This window comes from Convolutriloba macropyga, chromosome 4 (assembly GCF_964194025.1).
Source record: "Convolutriloba macropyga chromosome 4, txConMacr16.3, whole genome shotgun sequence".
Lineage (NCBI taxonomy): Eukaryota > Metazoa > Xenacoelomorpha > Acoela > Convolutidae > Convolutriloba > Convolutriloba macropyga.
This window is the reverse complement of record NC_134471.1, coordinates 52,107,092-52,124,031: the sequence shown is the minus strand read 5'-3', so window position 1 is coordinate 52,124,031 and position 16,940 is coordinate 52,107,092. Positions and strand designations below refer to the sequence as shown.

General features: G+C 36.0%; 1 protein-coding gene across 2 annotated transcripts in view; it reads left to right on the top strand.

Annotated features, from left to right (window-relative positions):
* The window catches only part of LOC142338497 (uncharacterized), a 175,607-nt gene that overhangs the window by 135,023 nt on the left and 23,644 nt on the right, over positions 1–16,940 (top strand). For both annotated transcript variants that reach the window (XM_075388277.1, XM_075388279.1), the window contains exons 13-15: positions 7,238–7,343; positions 8,215–8,289; positions 15,017–15,143. In XM_075388277.1, coding sequence (XP_075244392.1) covers positions 7,238–7,343; positions 8,215–8,289; positions 15,017–15,143 — 308 coding nt within the window. The remainder of the gene's footprint in view (positions 1–7,237; positions 7,344–8,214; positions 8,290–15,016; positions 15,144–16,940) is intronic.

Here is a 16,940-nt window from a genome sequence, read left to right as displayed (position 1 = left end):
TAGCTAATGTTTCTGGGAAATGGTTTCACTAGGCTACTTAATAAGTTCTGTAAAACTCTCAGAACTATGAGAATTTAAATTATATTGGTTTGTTGTCTTTATGCAACTTTTTACGAAGAAAAGTGGCGATCTGTTTTTTACGACGACTCGAAGAAGCGTGCTAGTTTTCTGTTCTTCTTGTGGAGCGATTGTGATGAGCAATTGAAAAAAAACCAGAAATTCAGGGAGTGAATAATGTTCGAAAAGTTGTTTCAGGTAACAAATTCGAAGAGCAGAAAAAGAGTGTTAATTTTGAGCATACCTTCCTCTGAAACAGAGCGATGAAGTTAGATGTGAAAAATTATCGCTTAAAGAATTTTTGTAGTCTAAAGTAATAATCTTACTAGCTCAATTCGATTTTTCTTTATATTTAATTCAAGGCGATATGGTTAAGGGGGTGTGTGTCACTCTAATTGAAGGTTGTATGAGAGGAGCAATAAGTTATTCTGATTTTAAATCAAAATACAGCTCAGCAGTTCTTTTCGTCTGTTTTTTCAAGCTATCATTTTTAATTGAAGTTATGTCCAGTTCTCTCACGTATTTTCGGTTACAATCTCAATTGAAGTTTTTTTTATTACTATGAAGTTGAACAAAAAAATTTAGAGGTCTTTTTACAATTTATTTCAATTTTTTGTTTCAATTCTTTTTCAAAGTTTGGGATGTTTTTGAGCTTATTTTTGCTTGTCTAATAGTATGAGAATTTTCGCAGTCTCTATCGTATGAAACCAAGTTTTTTTTTACTTTTACTAAATCAAAAATTGATAAAATTTTGCTAATTTTTAACGTAATTATGACCTTTGGCTCATTTTCTTTGTTATTTGACTTCAGATCCTTATTTTCCTGCTCGATACTATTTATTTGAGGAGCGGATTTTGTGGGCATAAACGATTTAAAATTACTATCTGAAATTCTTTAGGCTGTTTTTTTTACAAGAGCGAGCAAACGGCCGAACATTCGGTGAGCGATCCAAGTTTAAAAAATTGTTTTAGTGCGCAAATCTGAAGAGCAGAGAAACAAGAGTTGTTTTTGGCTCTATCTTCTTCAGAGAGATATATTTTGATGTTAAGTAATCTTATCCCGAGTAAATTTTTTTAGCCGTATTTTGTTTTTAAAAGCTGCGAAGCGATAGCGATCCTATTATTAATCGCATCGTAGTTTTTATTCGCCGTTTTAACCGATGAGTCTTGCGACCATTTGGCTTCTTCATTTTAGTGACTTTTGCTTTCCAGTTGATTTTACCTCCATGACGTCAATTGTTGCTCTCTTTGGCAAGCTTTAGAAGATTTTTAGAGTGCATCTAAACTGTACCAAGAACTTACGTGCTCTAATTTTAAGAATTTTAGTTGTTTTTACTTTTCACCTCGAACAGCTAATTTTAAGAGAGCATTTTTCTTTTATAGTTTTCCAATATATCTCATGTAACTGTTGTAACCAACAATCTCTCTACCTTTTTAATAGCCGCCCTCATCGTCTCCGCCGGCTATTTTTGCGCTCCTATTTTTTTTTACTTCGTCGAACTTTTTTTCGCTTTACCATTTTGCCGCTTTTTCGACATTTTGCGTGAAATCTTTTTGACTTCTGTAGGCTAGTTTCTCTCTTCTCTCATTCTGCAAAAAGTGAATTTGAACATCAGTTGCTCAGCAAAGCAATTCAAAATGAACAGAGTCAGTATAAAAAATTGAAGTCAGAAATAGAAACCGGATAAACCCATAAAGCCCAATTTTAGATGCCCGCTATTTGAACGTCGTTCCTATAAGTCTTAGTTACCATCTCTTATGCTTATTGGTGTTGATAGTAGTCCCTGTAGCCTCTCTCTAAGAAACAGAAGTATGTTCAACTACGAAATGTCATCAAAATAAATCGGACTTAAAAAAATTTTTTTTGTACAAAAATCTTTTTTTTCAATATCTTCTACTCGTTCATGCTTATTGGAATCAACGGCGGCTATTTTCCGGCAATCTGCTGGGTATGTTTTTGTTTCAGAGTTGTAATGAAGGTCAAGGAGGTCTATCGCGGCTTTTTTACCGGCAAATCTGCGGGCTGTGCTTCATGTCGTCTTAAAGGTTTTTCTATACTAATGGAAAAATATTCAGGTTGATTCGGTAGCGTTTTGAAGTGTTTGGGTGAAAAGGGGAGTTTTACTCTATTTCAAAGTTGTTTAACCTATTTTACATTTTTTAGCACTTTTTGGCCCACTGTTTTGTTTTGTGTTTTGGTAACTGAACTCAAACCTATTGCTGGTATGCAATTTTATTACAAAGTTGATTAATTTTTGGGTTTCAAATAGTTTTCATTAAAATTTGACGAAAAGTTGCAGTTTTTCTCAATCGTTTTTCCGTTTTTTCCGCTCTGTATCAGAAGTTTTGAGTAATTTTATTGTCTCTTTCGCATGATAAAATTTTTTCCGTTTGTATGTGTCATTTTATCAACTGAATTGGAAACACATATGAATCGCCTTAATTTTCTGTGTTAATTTACCCTTTGATATTTTTTTCTTACTTCAATGAAGATTGTTTTTGTCTCTGCTTAGATGACAACTGCCATCAGATACCAGTTATCTGAAAAACTGTTCTATCAGCAAAGACGACTTCAAGTTGTTTCGGTATTTCTCCTGGCTTTGTTTTTTTGATAAATGAGTAAGCAAATAAACCGAGGCGAATGGTTGAAAAAAGTTTTGGTGGAAAAAAAGAGTGGTTTTATGACTTCTTTTGATGCAGAATTTTGTTCAGATCCGGCTTCTCAAGAATCTCAGCGGAACGTTATCTTCACGGCCTGATTCTTGATTTTAACGCGGGCCTGGTTTTCCAATAATTTCGACTGACTAATAATCTCGTCAAAACTATTAGTCGCTCTGTCGTAATAAAGGACTGTAACTTTAGGTTTGGTTGAAGTTAAGAGTGTCCTAAGTGTTAACTTATGTTCAATCGCGTAGTGAAATTTCTAAGGCTTCAGTCAATGATAGTAATGTTGCTAACTTCTTGCAAGAAAGCTCAATATAACCAAAGATGATGAAGAATCAAATTATAGTCTAAAAGGGAGCCAACTGCTCTTTATAACAGTCTCTATTGGTTCTAATATTCATATGGTTGCATTAATCAAACACTTTGGTTAAGTAGATGATCTGATTACTGTCCGTTATAACATCATTGCTACTCGTTTCTGATTGGTTAAACAATATTTACATGGTGAATTTCCAGTTACCGCACTATTTGCTTTTTGTTGTTTTAAGCGAGGAAGATGTATACCTGACACTGGATGCTTTCAATATACGGCATTTGACCTTAAACAGACACCTAGGAGTTCAAATAATTAACAGATGAAAGAATTAACAAAAAATGACAAAATTTGAACACTTTTTCTGCCATATAAGTGGTACTATCCACCCTTGTGGATATGATGCAACAATGTTCGTTGGGTCCATGGATAGCTTAGGACCAGCCCTAACCGTGTGCTGGAACCTTTGGTCGTTTAGGGTTTCCCTTCCCAAACTCGGGGGGTGTACAGAGCTTCAGTTCCACCTTGTAAAATTTTTCAGTTTTGACCTTTATCGAGTTTTAAGAAATTCTATGTTTTTCCAGTTTCAAAGTTATATAATGCTGTTGGTGCCTAGGCTGCTAATGCTGCTAATGCTAAGGCTCTGGTTGTTGTTTTGAAGTGGCGCCAACGGCGGCGTTTTCAGTTTTTTCTTCAATTTTTCTTTTTTAATAGCCGCGCTCATCTTCTCAGCCGGCTATTATAGCGCTCCTATTTTTTTTACTTGGTCGAACAAAAAAATGTTTCGCTTTACCTCATTTTGCCGCTTTTTCAACATTTTGCGTGAAATCTTTTTGACTTCTCTAGGCTAGTTTCTCTCTTCTCTCATTCTGCTAAAAGTGATTTTGAACATCAGTTGCTCAGCAAAGCAATTCAAAATGAACAGAGTCAGTATAAAAATTGATGTCAGAAATAGAAACGGGATAAACCCTTAGAGCCCAATTTCAGATGCCCGCTATTTGAACGTTCCTATCAGACTTAGGTACCATCTCTAATGCTTATTGGTATTGATAGCAGCCCCTGTAGCCTCTCTCTAAGAAACAGAAATTTGTTCAACTACGAAATGCCATCAAAATGAATCGGACTTAAAAAATGTTTTTGTACAAAAATCTTTTCTGTTCAATCTCTTCTATTCTTTCAATCCCAATTATGCTTATTGGATTCGACGGCGGCTATTTTCCGGCAATCTGCCGGGTATGTTTTCTCTTGAAGGTCATTATAGACTTAAGAGTACGAAATTTGGGCTAGTTTGATAGCATTTTTAACAGCGTTCCTCTTAATTTTAATGCTGTTAGAGAAGCCCTTGTTGAAAATTCCTTATGCTGATATTGATTTTGTAATTTTATATTGGCCAAGTCAGTCAATCTGGTCAGTTCGACTTCTAGTCGTTTCTGGATTCTTTCTGGCTAATTTTTTTAAAAAATTTCCACCACTTTTTTGTTTTACACAATTTACGATTTTTTTGCTTGACTTCTGTTTTAAGACGCGCAGTATTTCAATTAAGTGGAGTTTAAAATTCATGCAGCACATCTATACAATATTGTGAATAGTATCAAGGTCAAAAGAGTGAAATCAAATGAAACGCGTTTAAGTTACTGTTTTGCTGCTCGCGAACGACGTTTGAAGAATTATTGTAATTGTGTTGGTTTTTTCATGCAAAATTTTTGATTGACTGTTTCTGTTTTTTTTGTTTGATAACACTCTGTGACTTCTCGCAGTGACTTTTTCACGCTTCAGTTCTTCGTTTTTGAGATTTCATGTGTTCGCATTCCGAAATGAAGTTTGTCGCTGATATAGAAGCGCTATTTTTAACGGTTGATTCTCAAAGCCGTGGTAGCGTGGTAAAGCCGTGGCAAAGATGCTTGTCGACTTTCTTGGAGGTTTGGGGTTCGAACCCGTATGAGGTCAGAGTTTTCTCACAAATAAAAAATTTTCTCAGCTACAACCCTAAAATAATTGCTCCCATCACCTGTTGTTCGAGAGCAATTCATCCTTGAGCATATCACCCATCGTGGTTTTTTTTTTTAATTTGTCGTCTCCATCGATGATTGTTGCGATCATTGACTTTTCCAATTTAAGTGACTTCTACTGCTTTTCTGTTAAAATTTGTGTGCGTGACGTCTTTTGTTCTGCTTTTAGGTCAATTGCGTGACTTAACACACTCAAGAAAGTGACTTCTGAACTCACTTGATGAACAAATTTTATGAATATTTAATAGTTTAAGATCATTAGTGTGCATCTAAGTAATGCCAAACGTATATGCCCTAATTCTTGAATATAAGACTCTTGAGTTTTTGATTTCTAATATCAGTTTTGAAAAAGCGCTTAGGGCTTTTTCCTTATAGAGCGTATGTGTCTCATAAAAATTGCAGTCCGAATGTCGCCCAAAAATTCTAGAGGTCTATTAAATGACTGGTGGTCAATCTTTTTTCTTTAGTTGTTTCTATTCCATGGAAGGCCACAAGCTTTTATCGCGGCTAGTTTCCAGTTTTCTGCCGGCTATTTTTAAATTAATAAAAGTAATTCCTAATTGGTATCAGTATTAAGTTTTTTGTGTTCCAGTTTAAACTGAATTCAGCATATTTGTTTTCTTCGTTATTTATTTTCTTTTTGACACTTAAAAATGACTTTCAGTGTTTATCTTTTGTTTTTACATGTTTCAATAGAGACGGAGTTCAGCGGGTCATTTTGTTACAAATATCTCAAAAAACTCACCAGCCGGGAGCGATTTTATCCCTTTGCGAAGATATTTTGAAATCGTGTTATTTAAGGAAAACAATTACGCATCACCGTACTCTTCTGAGCTAGTTAATCACAGTGATATTTAATTACGTGTCATCTTTGCCCTATATATTGCAATTTTTTTCTATTTTCATATTGTTTTTTTAATGGGGAAACGAAGTCTTTTAGCCAGAATGGTATGTTTTGTTAGTCAATGACTAGTGGAGCAGAAGCAAAATGGCTGTAGTAAAATTGTACCATCCAATTGTACCGCATTTGGATACAATTCGGATACTTGCTGGGTAATTTTCTGATTATATCTCAAAACCCATTGAATTTTTCTCTTGAGAAAAAGAGTCATACAAGGTATGATATCTTCGACTGATACTACACCAAGTCAGTGCTCAATTTTATCACCGCCTGGTTTGTCAGAGCAATTTAATTTTTGATTTGATTGCAGTTTTCAAAGAGGTGTTTTCATAAAGTGCAGTTATTTTTAGTAATAGTAATTGAAAAAGCAGGTTTCCAGTTTTATCTGTGCAACCACCCTCGATCTTTGATTTGAATAGTCATTCTCAGGTATTCGATATAGCCCATTCTGAAATATTGCAAATAATAAAAGATTTTATTTTTAAATTTTGAGATTTTGAAAATATTTTGAGATTTTGAAATTTTGAGATTTTTGAAAATTTTTGCTGGAAATGTTCTTTTTGTCAGTTTTTAGAGACATTGATAACCATTCCTTCTTGTGGGTTCCAGAAATACTTCTCGCTTGTCATTTCTTCCTATTTGTACTCTTTAATTGGAGAAAATACATAGCTTTTCTTAGCGTCTGCTGAAAATAAAACGTCACCGAATCCTTCAACTAAGCATTCCCCAAAAACGAAACTTTTTGAGGTTTAAGTAACCGTTGGTTAATGTTGCCTTGCGATCCCTTGTGGATCCATCCAGTTATGTTTGTTCATTTTGCGGCATTAGTCGCTGACCTTAACTGCGCTCCCTAGTTTATTAGCCGAGTCGTATAGGTTGGTTTTGAAGAGGGTCTTTTTTGACCGTCTTTTTTAGTTTTCGAGTTAATTCTGTTTGTGAAACAAAAAAATGCTCGTGAAGAACGAGTTCTGTGGTAGCTTTCCTGATTAACAATGTGGAAAAAATTGTGTATAGCTGTTTTTTTAATCTAGTGGATGGCAAGCCGTGTACCATGCAATACAATTGAGTTCTTAAAACGAACGGCATTTTTTGTTGCATGGAAAAATTGTAACAAACTTTTGCTGTAAGATTGCCTTCCACTTACTTTCGTGCAGATATTTTCTGCTAGCTATGAAATTAAATAATTGTACATCACATAGACGAGTGTCTCCATAGACGAGTGTCTCTCTTTATAAAGACTTTAAATGCGAATTTTGTGCAATAGGATGATGGAGTATGGTATGATTCATTTCAGAAGTGAAGCTGCTAGCCAAGCAGGCGAAGAGGAGGGTGAAGGCGACAAAGGAGAGGGTGATGGAGAGAGTCAAGTTTATGGTGACGATGATGAGGCAGCGTCTGAGGTAATCTTAATATTACAGGAAATTATTTACAGAAAAGGGATTATTTCTTTGTTATATCTCCCTATCGGGCTTCAAAGTTAACTTGCATGGCTATGAGTGAAGTCTTGAACAAGCAAAAATGAGAAAAGCGGTAATAAAAATTTAACTTACAATCAGGGATGAATGGCCTGGCATGCTAAACTAGTAAGTTACGTACTACGGGTGTTATCCAGTACGGTTCCCCTTTTCTTCAGTGTTCTTATGATTGCAATTACCTGCTGAAATTTGTGCACATTTCTCTTCTTTCGCCAACAGCAAAATCAAAACAGTTATAATAAAGTACTTTTGTACCTCATAGAAAAATTCAAACCAAGTATCACGCTTTAGCTTTTGATTGGTTGATAAAAATAGAAAATGGAAAAATATTACACGCAGCAAAATTGTATAATTTCAGTTCTTGCCATTACCACACCTCCGTTCAGTCGCTTGTATCAAGCACCCCTATTGACTTAGAAATTAACTTAGCAGAATCAGAACGTTTTTACCTCGTACCCCGCACTTGGAAAAACTCAGCAAAATACTGAATAACAACCGAACTAGAAGGATAATAACTCCATAGCGAAACTTCCTTAATCAGGGAGATGCCACACCAAGTATAATTATTGGCAACTAAAAAGTGTTTATTTTCCTTTTTTATATGATATGCTATCAGATTGATCAATCAAATGTAGAGGTTTGAATAAGACTGAAACGATGCCTAAACAGTCATATTGCTTCCTAAAATTCATTTGATTTTTGTAGCTAACAACTAATGTAATATTTGTTATTACCTGCTACCGTAGCTCAATATGTAATTATTTCTTGTTCTTCTGAAATTGTCTTGTTTGTTCAGGCAGAGGACGGTGGTGACCAGTATGGTGAAGGAGCCAGTCAGGTCTATGGTGGTGACGACGAGGCACCGTCTGAGGTAAATATTACAGGAAAATACTTGGCGTTGCTAGTGGAACATTACAGAAGAGGAACATTTTCGTTGATCAAACTGAATTGTCGAGGTTTTTTATCTTGGGTTGTGTCTTCGCGAGGGCAATTGAATCGTCTGCTATGAAGTAGTTATTATTAACCGCCGTCATCCTCTCAACAGTTTTTATTAATGCGCTCTCCTTTTATGACTTGAAGAGTAATTATGGCCAAGCAGGCGAACTCCTTCCGCCTGACACTCCTTCCGTCCACTCTCCTCAAACCTGGCGATTTGGACCCCCCTCTTGTACAGCTCTCCCAAAACCCTGCCCCCATCGCTGAATCTTCCTCACAACGCTCGAACCCCCCCCCCCCCCCCCTTTTTTTTTCGCAACGTTAATTCCCCATGTTAGCATCCCTGAGCTCTAGCTGACTACTACCAAATCCAGCCGCTCGCCGATCGTTTCGGAGCGATTCGCCGACGTTAGTCGGTTTTGTTGTCATCACCAGGTAATCGGGAGCTATTTAAAGGTATTGTTACTAAGAGGTAACAGTTGAAGATGATACAGTGCAGTTTATAAAATATGATAATTGATAAAAATTTGTATTTTTCCAGGTTTTTTGTTCGCATTAAGTAATTTTTGTGTCTCTGACAGGCATCGAGTTAGTCACTGATCGAACTAAAAAACTTACAGGGTTGTCTCTGAATAATTGTTGAGATGGAGCATTTTGCAAGGAATGTTGTAAGTTAAACGTTTTGTTCGCTTTTCGTTTGTCGGTATTCTCTGTGTACCGTTTTACAGTTTTTTCAATTCGCAGTGCAAGTTTTTCGGCTAATAACTTGTGGCATTTAATGTTTTACATCATATTTTAACAGGCTTGATTTTCCTCTCAAGTTATTTTTTGTTTTGTTTCGTTTTTTGTTTGTTAATAATAACCATAAAAATGATTAGAGACACATTTCGTTTCGTGAGTTCTTAAGTAATTGACTGGGACTCAAATAGATATCGACTTTGAGTATATTCCGAAGTCTTCAGTTGTTTCTTCAATAGCCACGAAGCGATAGCGGCTATTATTGGGGACATCGTGGTTTTTTACAATTCGAAGAATTTGAATTGTATTGGGGCGCTGTTGTTTTTTTTTAAGATGTGTTCACACATTTTTCAATGATTTTCAAAACGGGATAAACAGGGAAAGCCCAGCCGGCATTAAGTTTCATTAGAGACCCAAAATGACCTTTACTAGTCCTTCAAGTGCTTAGAGTGTTGCAGCTGCTGGGAAGGCCTTAATTTAAGGTTAAAAGGTCATTTTTAGGAGTTTTTGGATTCAAAATGGTTCAATTTTTCATGTTTTGTGTGATTTTTTTAATAGCCGCGTCCTCAATTCTAGGTGGCTATTATACCGCTCCTATTTTTTTACAATTCAAAGAATTTGAATTGTATTGGTGCGCTGTGTTTTTATGATGTATTCACACATTTTTCAATGACTTTGATCGTTCAAAACGGGATAAACAGGTAAAGCCCAGCGGGCATTAAGTTTCAATAGAGGCTCAAAGTGGGCTTTAGTTGTCCTTCAAGTGCTAATACTGGCGCAGCTGCTGGAATGGCCTTAATTTAAGGTTCAAAGGTCATTTTTAGGAGTTTTTGGGCTCAAAATGGTGCAATTTTTCATGTTTTTGTGATTTTTTTTGAGTTTTTGTTTGATTAGTCTTAGTTTTAAAAGTTGATTAAGGTCGCTTGCGACACAAAATTGCTTGTTATGACCATTTTATGAGCTATAAGTTTTGGTACTACAAACACAAACTCGCGAAAGGATACTAGTTTTTGCAATTTTTTTCAGGTTTTTTAAAAATTTTTGTCATTTTTTGAGTTTTTTAGCCCTAGGTGCCAAGAAAGCTCTAGAGTTTGATAAAGGGTTTGTTGATAGATTACTGCATAGTTTCTAGTGGTAATGGAATGGTTTTCAACTTTTTGCCATCCTGAATTTTAGCATTTTTTGACAAACCTTGCAATTTTTTCATATTTTTTTGACATTTATTGTCATTATTCAAGTTGTTTTAGTCCCAGGGGCCAAAAAACCTCATTAGCGGTTGGATAATAAGTTACTGAAAAAATTTTATTTGCCATGGAATAGGTTTCAACTTTTGAATATCACAAATTTTAACAATTTTTTTTGACAAAATTTGCATTTTTTTCAGGTTTTTGAAAATTTTTGTCATTATTTCAGTTTTTCCGGCTTCAAGGACCAGGCAATCTCCTTTGAGGTTGGTTAATAGGGCACTTCATAGTTTCTAGTAACAATGGAATGGTTTTTAACATTTTAATGTCTCCAATTTTAGCATTTTTTTTGATAAAATCTGCAATTTTTTTTAAAGTTTTTGTCAGTTTTTGATATTCGTCCAGTCATTTTCGAGTTAATCATCGATCATCAAGGGCCAACAAATATTTTTCAGGTCTTTTACATATAATATTGGACCGATTTCAGAAACAGAAATTGGTTTTGAACATATTTTTAAATAGGTATTTTTAAAGGGAAAAAATTTTGCCTTAGGTTTGAAAGCTTCGAGTTTTAGCAATGAGTATATTTTGTTTAGTTTTTATTCTTTTAATTTCTCATTTTTTTAGATGATTTCGTATGTGTTCTGGCTGGAATCGTTCAATTGATCTGCTGGTCAGGTAGAGTACGTCTGAGTTTTTCATTCAATTCTTTGAATTGTATTTCAGGACTTGTCCTGCTATGTTTTTTTTACTTCGTCTAACAGATTTTTGTTTCGTCTTACCGTGACTTCTTGGAATTGACTTTTTCAATGACTTACCTCAGTCAAAAAATGACTTCTGAGCTCACTTATGAGCTCTTTGAATTTTATGAACATTTACTTATTAAAGGTCAATAGTGTGCATCTAAGTAGTACCAAACATATGCCCTAATTCTTAAATATTAGAGTTTTGAGTTTTTGATTTCGAATATTAATTTTGGGATCTTTTCCGTTTGTGCCCACCCCCACCACCCCCCCCCCCCCAATATTTGGGGGGTGCAAAAAATATGAGCCCACTAAGCTGAGGGGGCACAAACGGAAAAGATCCTAATTTTGAAAAGCCCTTTTTGGGCTTTCTCCTTATAGAGCTTATGTGTCTCATAAAAATGACAGTCCGAAGCTAACCCGAAAAGTCTAGTGGTCTATTAAAGGACTGGTGGTCGATCTGTCTATTTTATTCTATAGTTGTTTCAATTCAGGTAACGCCACAAGCGTCTATCGTGGCTATTTTCCGGCAATCTGCCGGCTATGTTTTCAGTTTTTTTGTTTGATTAGTCGTAGGTTGAAGTTTTTAAAAGTTGATGAAGGCATTTTGCGAGACAAGATTACTTGTTAAGACCATTTAATGAGCTATATGTTTGGTACTACAAACACAAACTCGCAAAATGATACTAATTTTTGCAATTTTTTTTGTCATTTTTTGAGTTTTTCAAGCTTCAGGGACCAGATAATCTCATTTAAGGTTTAATAATAGGGCACTGCATAGTTTTATAGTTGCGATGACTTGGATTTTCAACATTTTAATGTCTCGAATTTAAGCATTTTTTTTGATAAAATGTGCAATTTTTTAAAGTTTTTAATTTTTTTTGTCAATTTTTGATTTTTGTCCAATCTCAAGTGCCAGAAAAACCTATTCCACTGTCTGATAAAAAGTTACTGCATGATTGTTAGTTTCAATTGATTTGTCAGTTTCAATGGATTAGTTTCAACAATTTATCCTTTCGAATTTTAAAAAGTTTTTGATAAAATTTGCATTTTTTTCAAGTTTTTTCAAAGCATTTGCCTTTCACGCATTTTTCTTGCCTCAGTAGCCAGATAACCTCATGCAATGTTTGTTAGTTATTAAATAGTTGCTTGGTGAAATTTAATTGTTTCAGGTTTTTAATAGCACGAATTTCTATTTTTTTGAAATCTGAAATTTTTTCTAAAAAATATTGCCTATCGATCTTTGAGCCAATGAATTTCTTAAGGCTTGGACTTGGGTTACTGGATAGCCTCTAGAGACACAGAAATGATTCTGAAGATTTTGATATTGCAACATTTCATTAAATTTTCCAATAAATTTTAAAAAAGTTTTTCATTTTCGAATTATCCGATCTTCAAGGGCCAATGAATTTTTTTTCAGGTCTTGCAGAGATAATACTGGACCGATTTCAAAAAAAAATTGATTTTAAAAGTATATTAAAATAGGTAAAAGGGATCAAATTTTGCCGTAGCGGTAAAAGCTTCAAGAGTCTTAGCAATGAGTATATTTTTGTTTAGTTTGTTTGATTATTTTAGTTTCAATTTTTTAGATGATTTCGTTTGTGTTTTGGCTGGCAATGTTCAATTGATCCGCTGGTGAGGCAGATGATTTCTATGTTTTTGATTCTTTTCTTTGAATTGTGTTTCAGGACTTGTCCTGCTATGTTTTTTAATTCGCGTCTCCATCGATGATTCTTACGACCTGACTTCTTAGAATTGACTTTTTCAGTGACTTCAGTGACTTCTACTGCTTTGCAGTTAAAATTTGTGTTCGTGACGTCATTTCTGTTTTTAGGTCAGTTGCGTGACTTACCTCACTCAAAAAATGACTTCTGAACTCACTTATGGAACTTTAAATTTTATGAACATTTACTAATTAAAGGTCAATAGTGTGCATCTAATTAGTGCCAAACTTATATGATCTAATTCTTGAGTATTAGTCTTGAGTTTTTGATTTTGGATATCAATTTTGAAAAAGCTCTTTTAGGGTTTTTTCCTTATAGACCGTATCTGTCTATTAAAGGACTGGTGGTCGATCTGTCTATCTTATTTTTTTAGTTGTTTCAATTCATGGAAGGCCACAAGCATCTATCACGGCTATTTTCCGGCAATCTTTCGGCTATGTTTTTAAATTCGATTTACTTTTCGATCACTGTTTTGCGTTTGAAGTCACTACCTTCACGTTGCGCTCTAGGAATACGGTCAATATGCATTAGATTATCAAAGTTCATTAGAATGTTTGTTGGCTGTTAATAGTGTTGAGCTCACTAGGTTTTACCTTAGAAGCCGATTTAAGTACAATTTAAGAATCTAACTGAAAACTGTTCAGTAAATTAAAAAACTTTTGACACTTAGAAATAAGTTCTTGTCGATTTTTATTTTTCTTTTTGTTTAATAGCCGCGAAGCGATAGCGGCTATTATTGGGGACATCGTGGTTTTTTACGACTCGAAGAGGAGTATTGGTATTCTACAGGTTTTTTTTAGCTAAAGCAAGTTTGTTCATGACTTGAATTTTGACTTCTTTCGTTTCGAGCGTTTACCTCCGTTTTCGATTCTTGACTTCTGTTTTCGAACATTGGACTTTAACAATAGCTTAGTGTGTAATGTATAGCAATTGATAAATGTCTGTAATATTCAAGGTGAAGAGGTCATTTTGAGAATTTTTGATCCCGTTTAACTACCTCCTACCCCCCCCCCCACAAAAAAAAATACCCGCGCACGTACCTACCCCCTCCCCCCACGTACCTACCCACACCCCCCCCCCCCCAAGTACCTCCCCCCCCCGTACCTACACCCCCCCAGGTACCTACCCCCTTGTACCTACCCCCACCTACCTACAACACTCCCCCACCTATCTACAACCCCCCCCCCCCCCCACCTACCTATCCCCACATCTACCAAACCCATCTACCACCCCCCCCCCCACCTACACCCAGAACCTAACTACACCACTGAACTAAAAAGTGTACCGCTTTGGCCTTTTTTGGACTAGTATTTTTATTTTGTTTTTCGTGTCTTTTTTGATATTTTGATATCGGTAAGGTTAGGGTAGAGATTATATTGCACGACGATTCGAGTCGTTTCCGGTGTTTTACCGGCTATGTTTTTTAATTCGTCGTCTCCATCGATGATTCTTACGACCTGACTTCTTGGAATTGCCTTCTTGGAATTGACTTCAGTGACTTCTATTGCTTTGCAGGCAAAATTTGTGTACGTGACGTCGTTTCTGCTTTTAGGTCAATTGCGTGACTTACCTCACTCAAAAAATTGACTTCTGAACTCACTTATGGAACTTTAATTTTTAATGAAGATTTACTAGTTAATAGTGTGCATCTAAGTTGTGCCAATCTTATATGCCCTAATTTGTGATTATTAGTCTTGAGTTTTTGATTTCGAATAGCAATTTTGAAATAGCTCTTTAAGGGCGTTTTCCTTATAGAACGTATGTGTCAAAAATTGACAGTCCGAAGCTAATCCGAAAAGTCTAGTGGTCTATTGAAGGACTGGTGGTCGATCTGTCTATCTTATTTCTTTAGGTGTTTCAATTCCTGGAAAGCCACGAGCGTCTATCGCGGCTATTTTCCGGCAATCTGCCAGCTATGTTTGTGTATGTTTTCAATCCCGATGTGCATCAAGCGGATCACAACGGTGGCTATTTTCCGGCAATTTGCCAGCTATGATTCCATTATTTCACGCACTAGTGAATGGCAGATAATTATCAAAAGACCTAGAGGGTTGAAGAGCCTTGAAGGCATCGAGGGTTGATTATTAATAAGATAAATTTCTTTACATAGCTTGAACATCAGCACTACCTGTCTTCAAAGTCTACTTTGCTATTAGGAAATCTTGAACCAGCACTAATGAGGAAAAAGGTTATAAAAATTCAAAACAGCTTAAAATAAGGTAGTATTACTCAAATTGTTTTTTCACTCGGAGTAGCATGTCTTGTTTCTGCAGGCAGAGGACGGTGGCGACCAGTATGGCGATGGAGGGAGTAAGTACGGAGGAGACGGAGAAAGTGCCGTTTCTGGAGAGAAGGAGGCACAAGTAGACTACACAGAGGCAGAGCAACCACCAAGTAAAGGTATGCTGCTATTGGTTTCCGGTCTTTGTTCTTTTATCACGTGCCAATGGTCTCATTTCTGGACAAACCCCAATCCCAAAAATTATTTTTCTTAGAGAGACATTGACAGTATCATTTAGAAGCCTTGTAATAATACTGCAAAAGTTTTTGGGTCTTTCCCATTATAGCCCCCCCCCATCTTAGTGGTCAGATAACCTATAGCCCCCCCCCAATCATGGTAATTATACCATAATGGGGGGGCTATAATGGGAAAGACCCAAGTTTTTTTTAGTTGCTCTCAATAGAAGTTGAGCAACTATCAAAGCTGCGAAGCTGTAAGCTGAACGTAGCTATATTGCGCTGCTCTTGGTTTTAACAAATCGACGAGGAGTATTGATATTCTACAGGTTTTTTTGCGACTCGAAGAGTATTGGTATTACAGGTTTTTATGTCTCGAAGAAGAGTAATGGTATGCTATGACTTGAACTTGAAATTTCGGATCTATTCTGTTTTGCCCCCCCCAAGCTTAGTGAGCATAAATTTTTTATGACCCCAGGCGCACGTGCTATTATCTGACATAGGAACGTGCTATATAATTTGTAACTAGGGGTCATAAAAACACTGGGGGGGGGGCGAAACAGAATAGATCCGAATTTTCTTCTCGAACATTAGACTTCAACAGTAGCTTAGTTGTTAATGTATAGTAATTAGGAGCTGATGGTAATATTCAAGGTGAAAAGGTTATTTTGCGAATTTTTGATACCATATTAGTACCGCCTACCTATCTAAACTAAAGACAACCATACAGGTACCTATCAACTCCCTCTGCCTGCACCTCCCACCCCAACACACACCTACATACCTACCCTCCCCCACCTATCCCCTCGTACCTACCCGTACACCTTAACCTCGCTACCTCCTACAAATCCCCCAGCATGTCCTACCTACCACCCCACCCCCGCTCAGAAACGCCTAACTACATTTCCAACTAAAAATTGGTTGTTTCTAGCCATATAGTTTTTAATTCTGTTTTGATATTTCTGAAGTGGTGGGCTTTGTGAAGAGTTTTTTTATCGGACGACTCTTCAAGTCGTTTCCGATATTCTACCGGCTATGTTTGTTAGCTGAAACGAGTTGTTCCGCTTTCTATTCCTGTATTGGTATTAAATAGGTCTGTAAGCTGAAGCAAGTTAGTTAAAAACTTACTTATAATTTTGTCATTGGTTTCTGTTTTAGAACGATAACTTTTGTTTTTCATTATTGGATTTCAGCACCTCAATGGTAGTTAAGTTTTTCATATTTAAAAAGATAAGAGTTGCTGGTGTTGTTCATGGTCGGAAGTTCCTTTGGAGAAATTTTTGTACCATAACAGTCTTTCCCCCCTTTATTTAGACTACACTCCTCCCTCCAACTACCTACTCTCTGGGACCTCACCTATCACCTACACCTTAACCTCGCTACATCCCCAGCCCGTTTCCTACCTAACACCCCACACCTACATTTCTAACTAAAAATTGTTTTTTTTCTCACCATAATTTGCTTTTTATTTCCTTTTTGATATTTCTGAAATGGTAAGCATTGTTAAGAGATTTTAGTGAACGACTTTTCGAGTCGTTTCCGGTATTATACTGGCTATTTTTTAAAACCTAAACCAGTTTGTGCATTACTTGAGTTTTGACCCCTTTCTGTTCTTTTATTAGTGCTCAATAGGTCTGTAAGCTTAAACAAGTTAGTTAATGACTTTGAATTTTCTGTTTTAGTAAGATTAAGTTTGTTTTTCCAAATTTGATTTTGGCCCTTTAACGGTAGGTTAGTTTT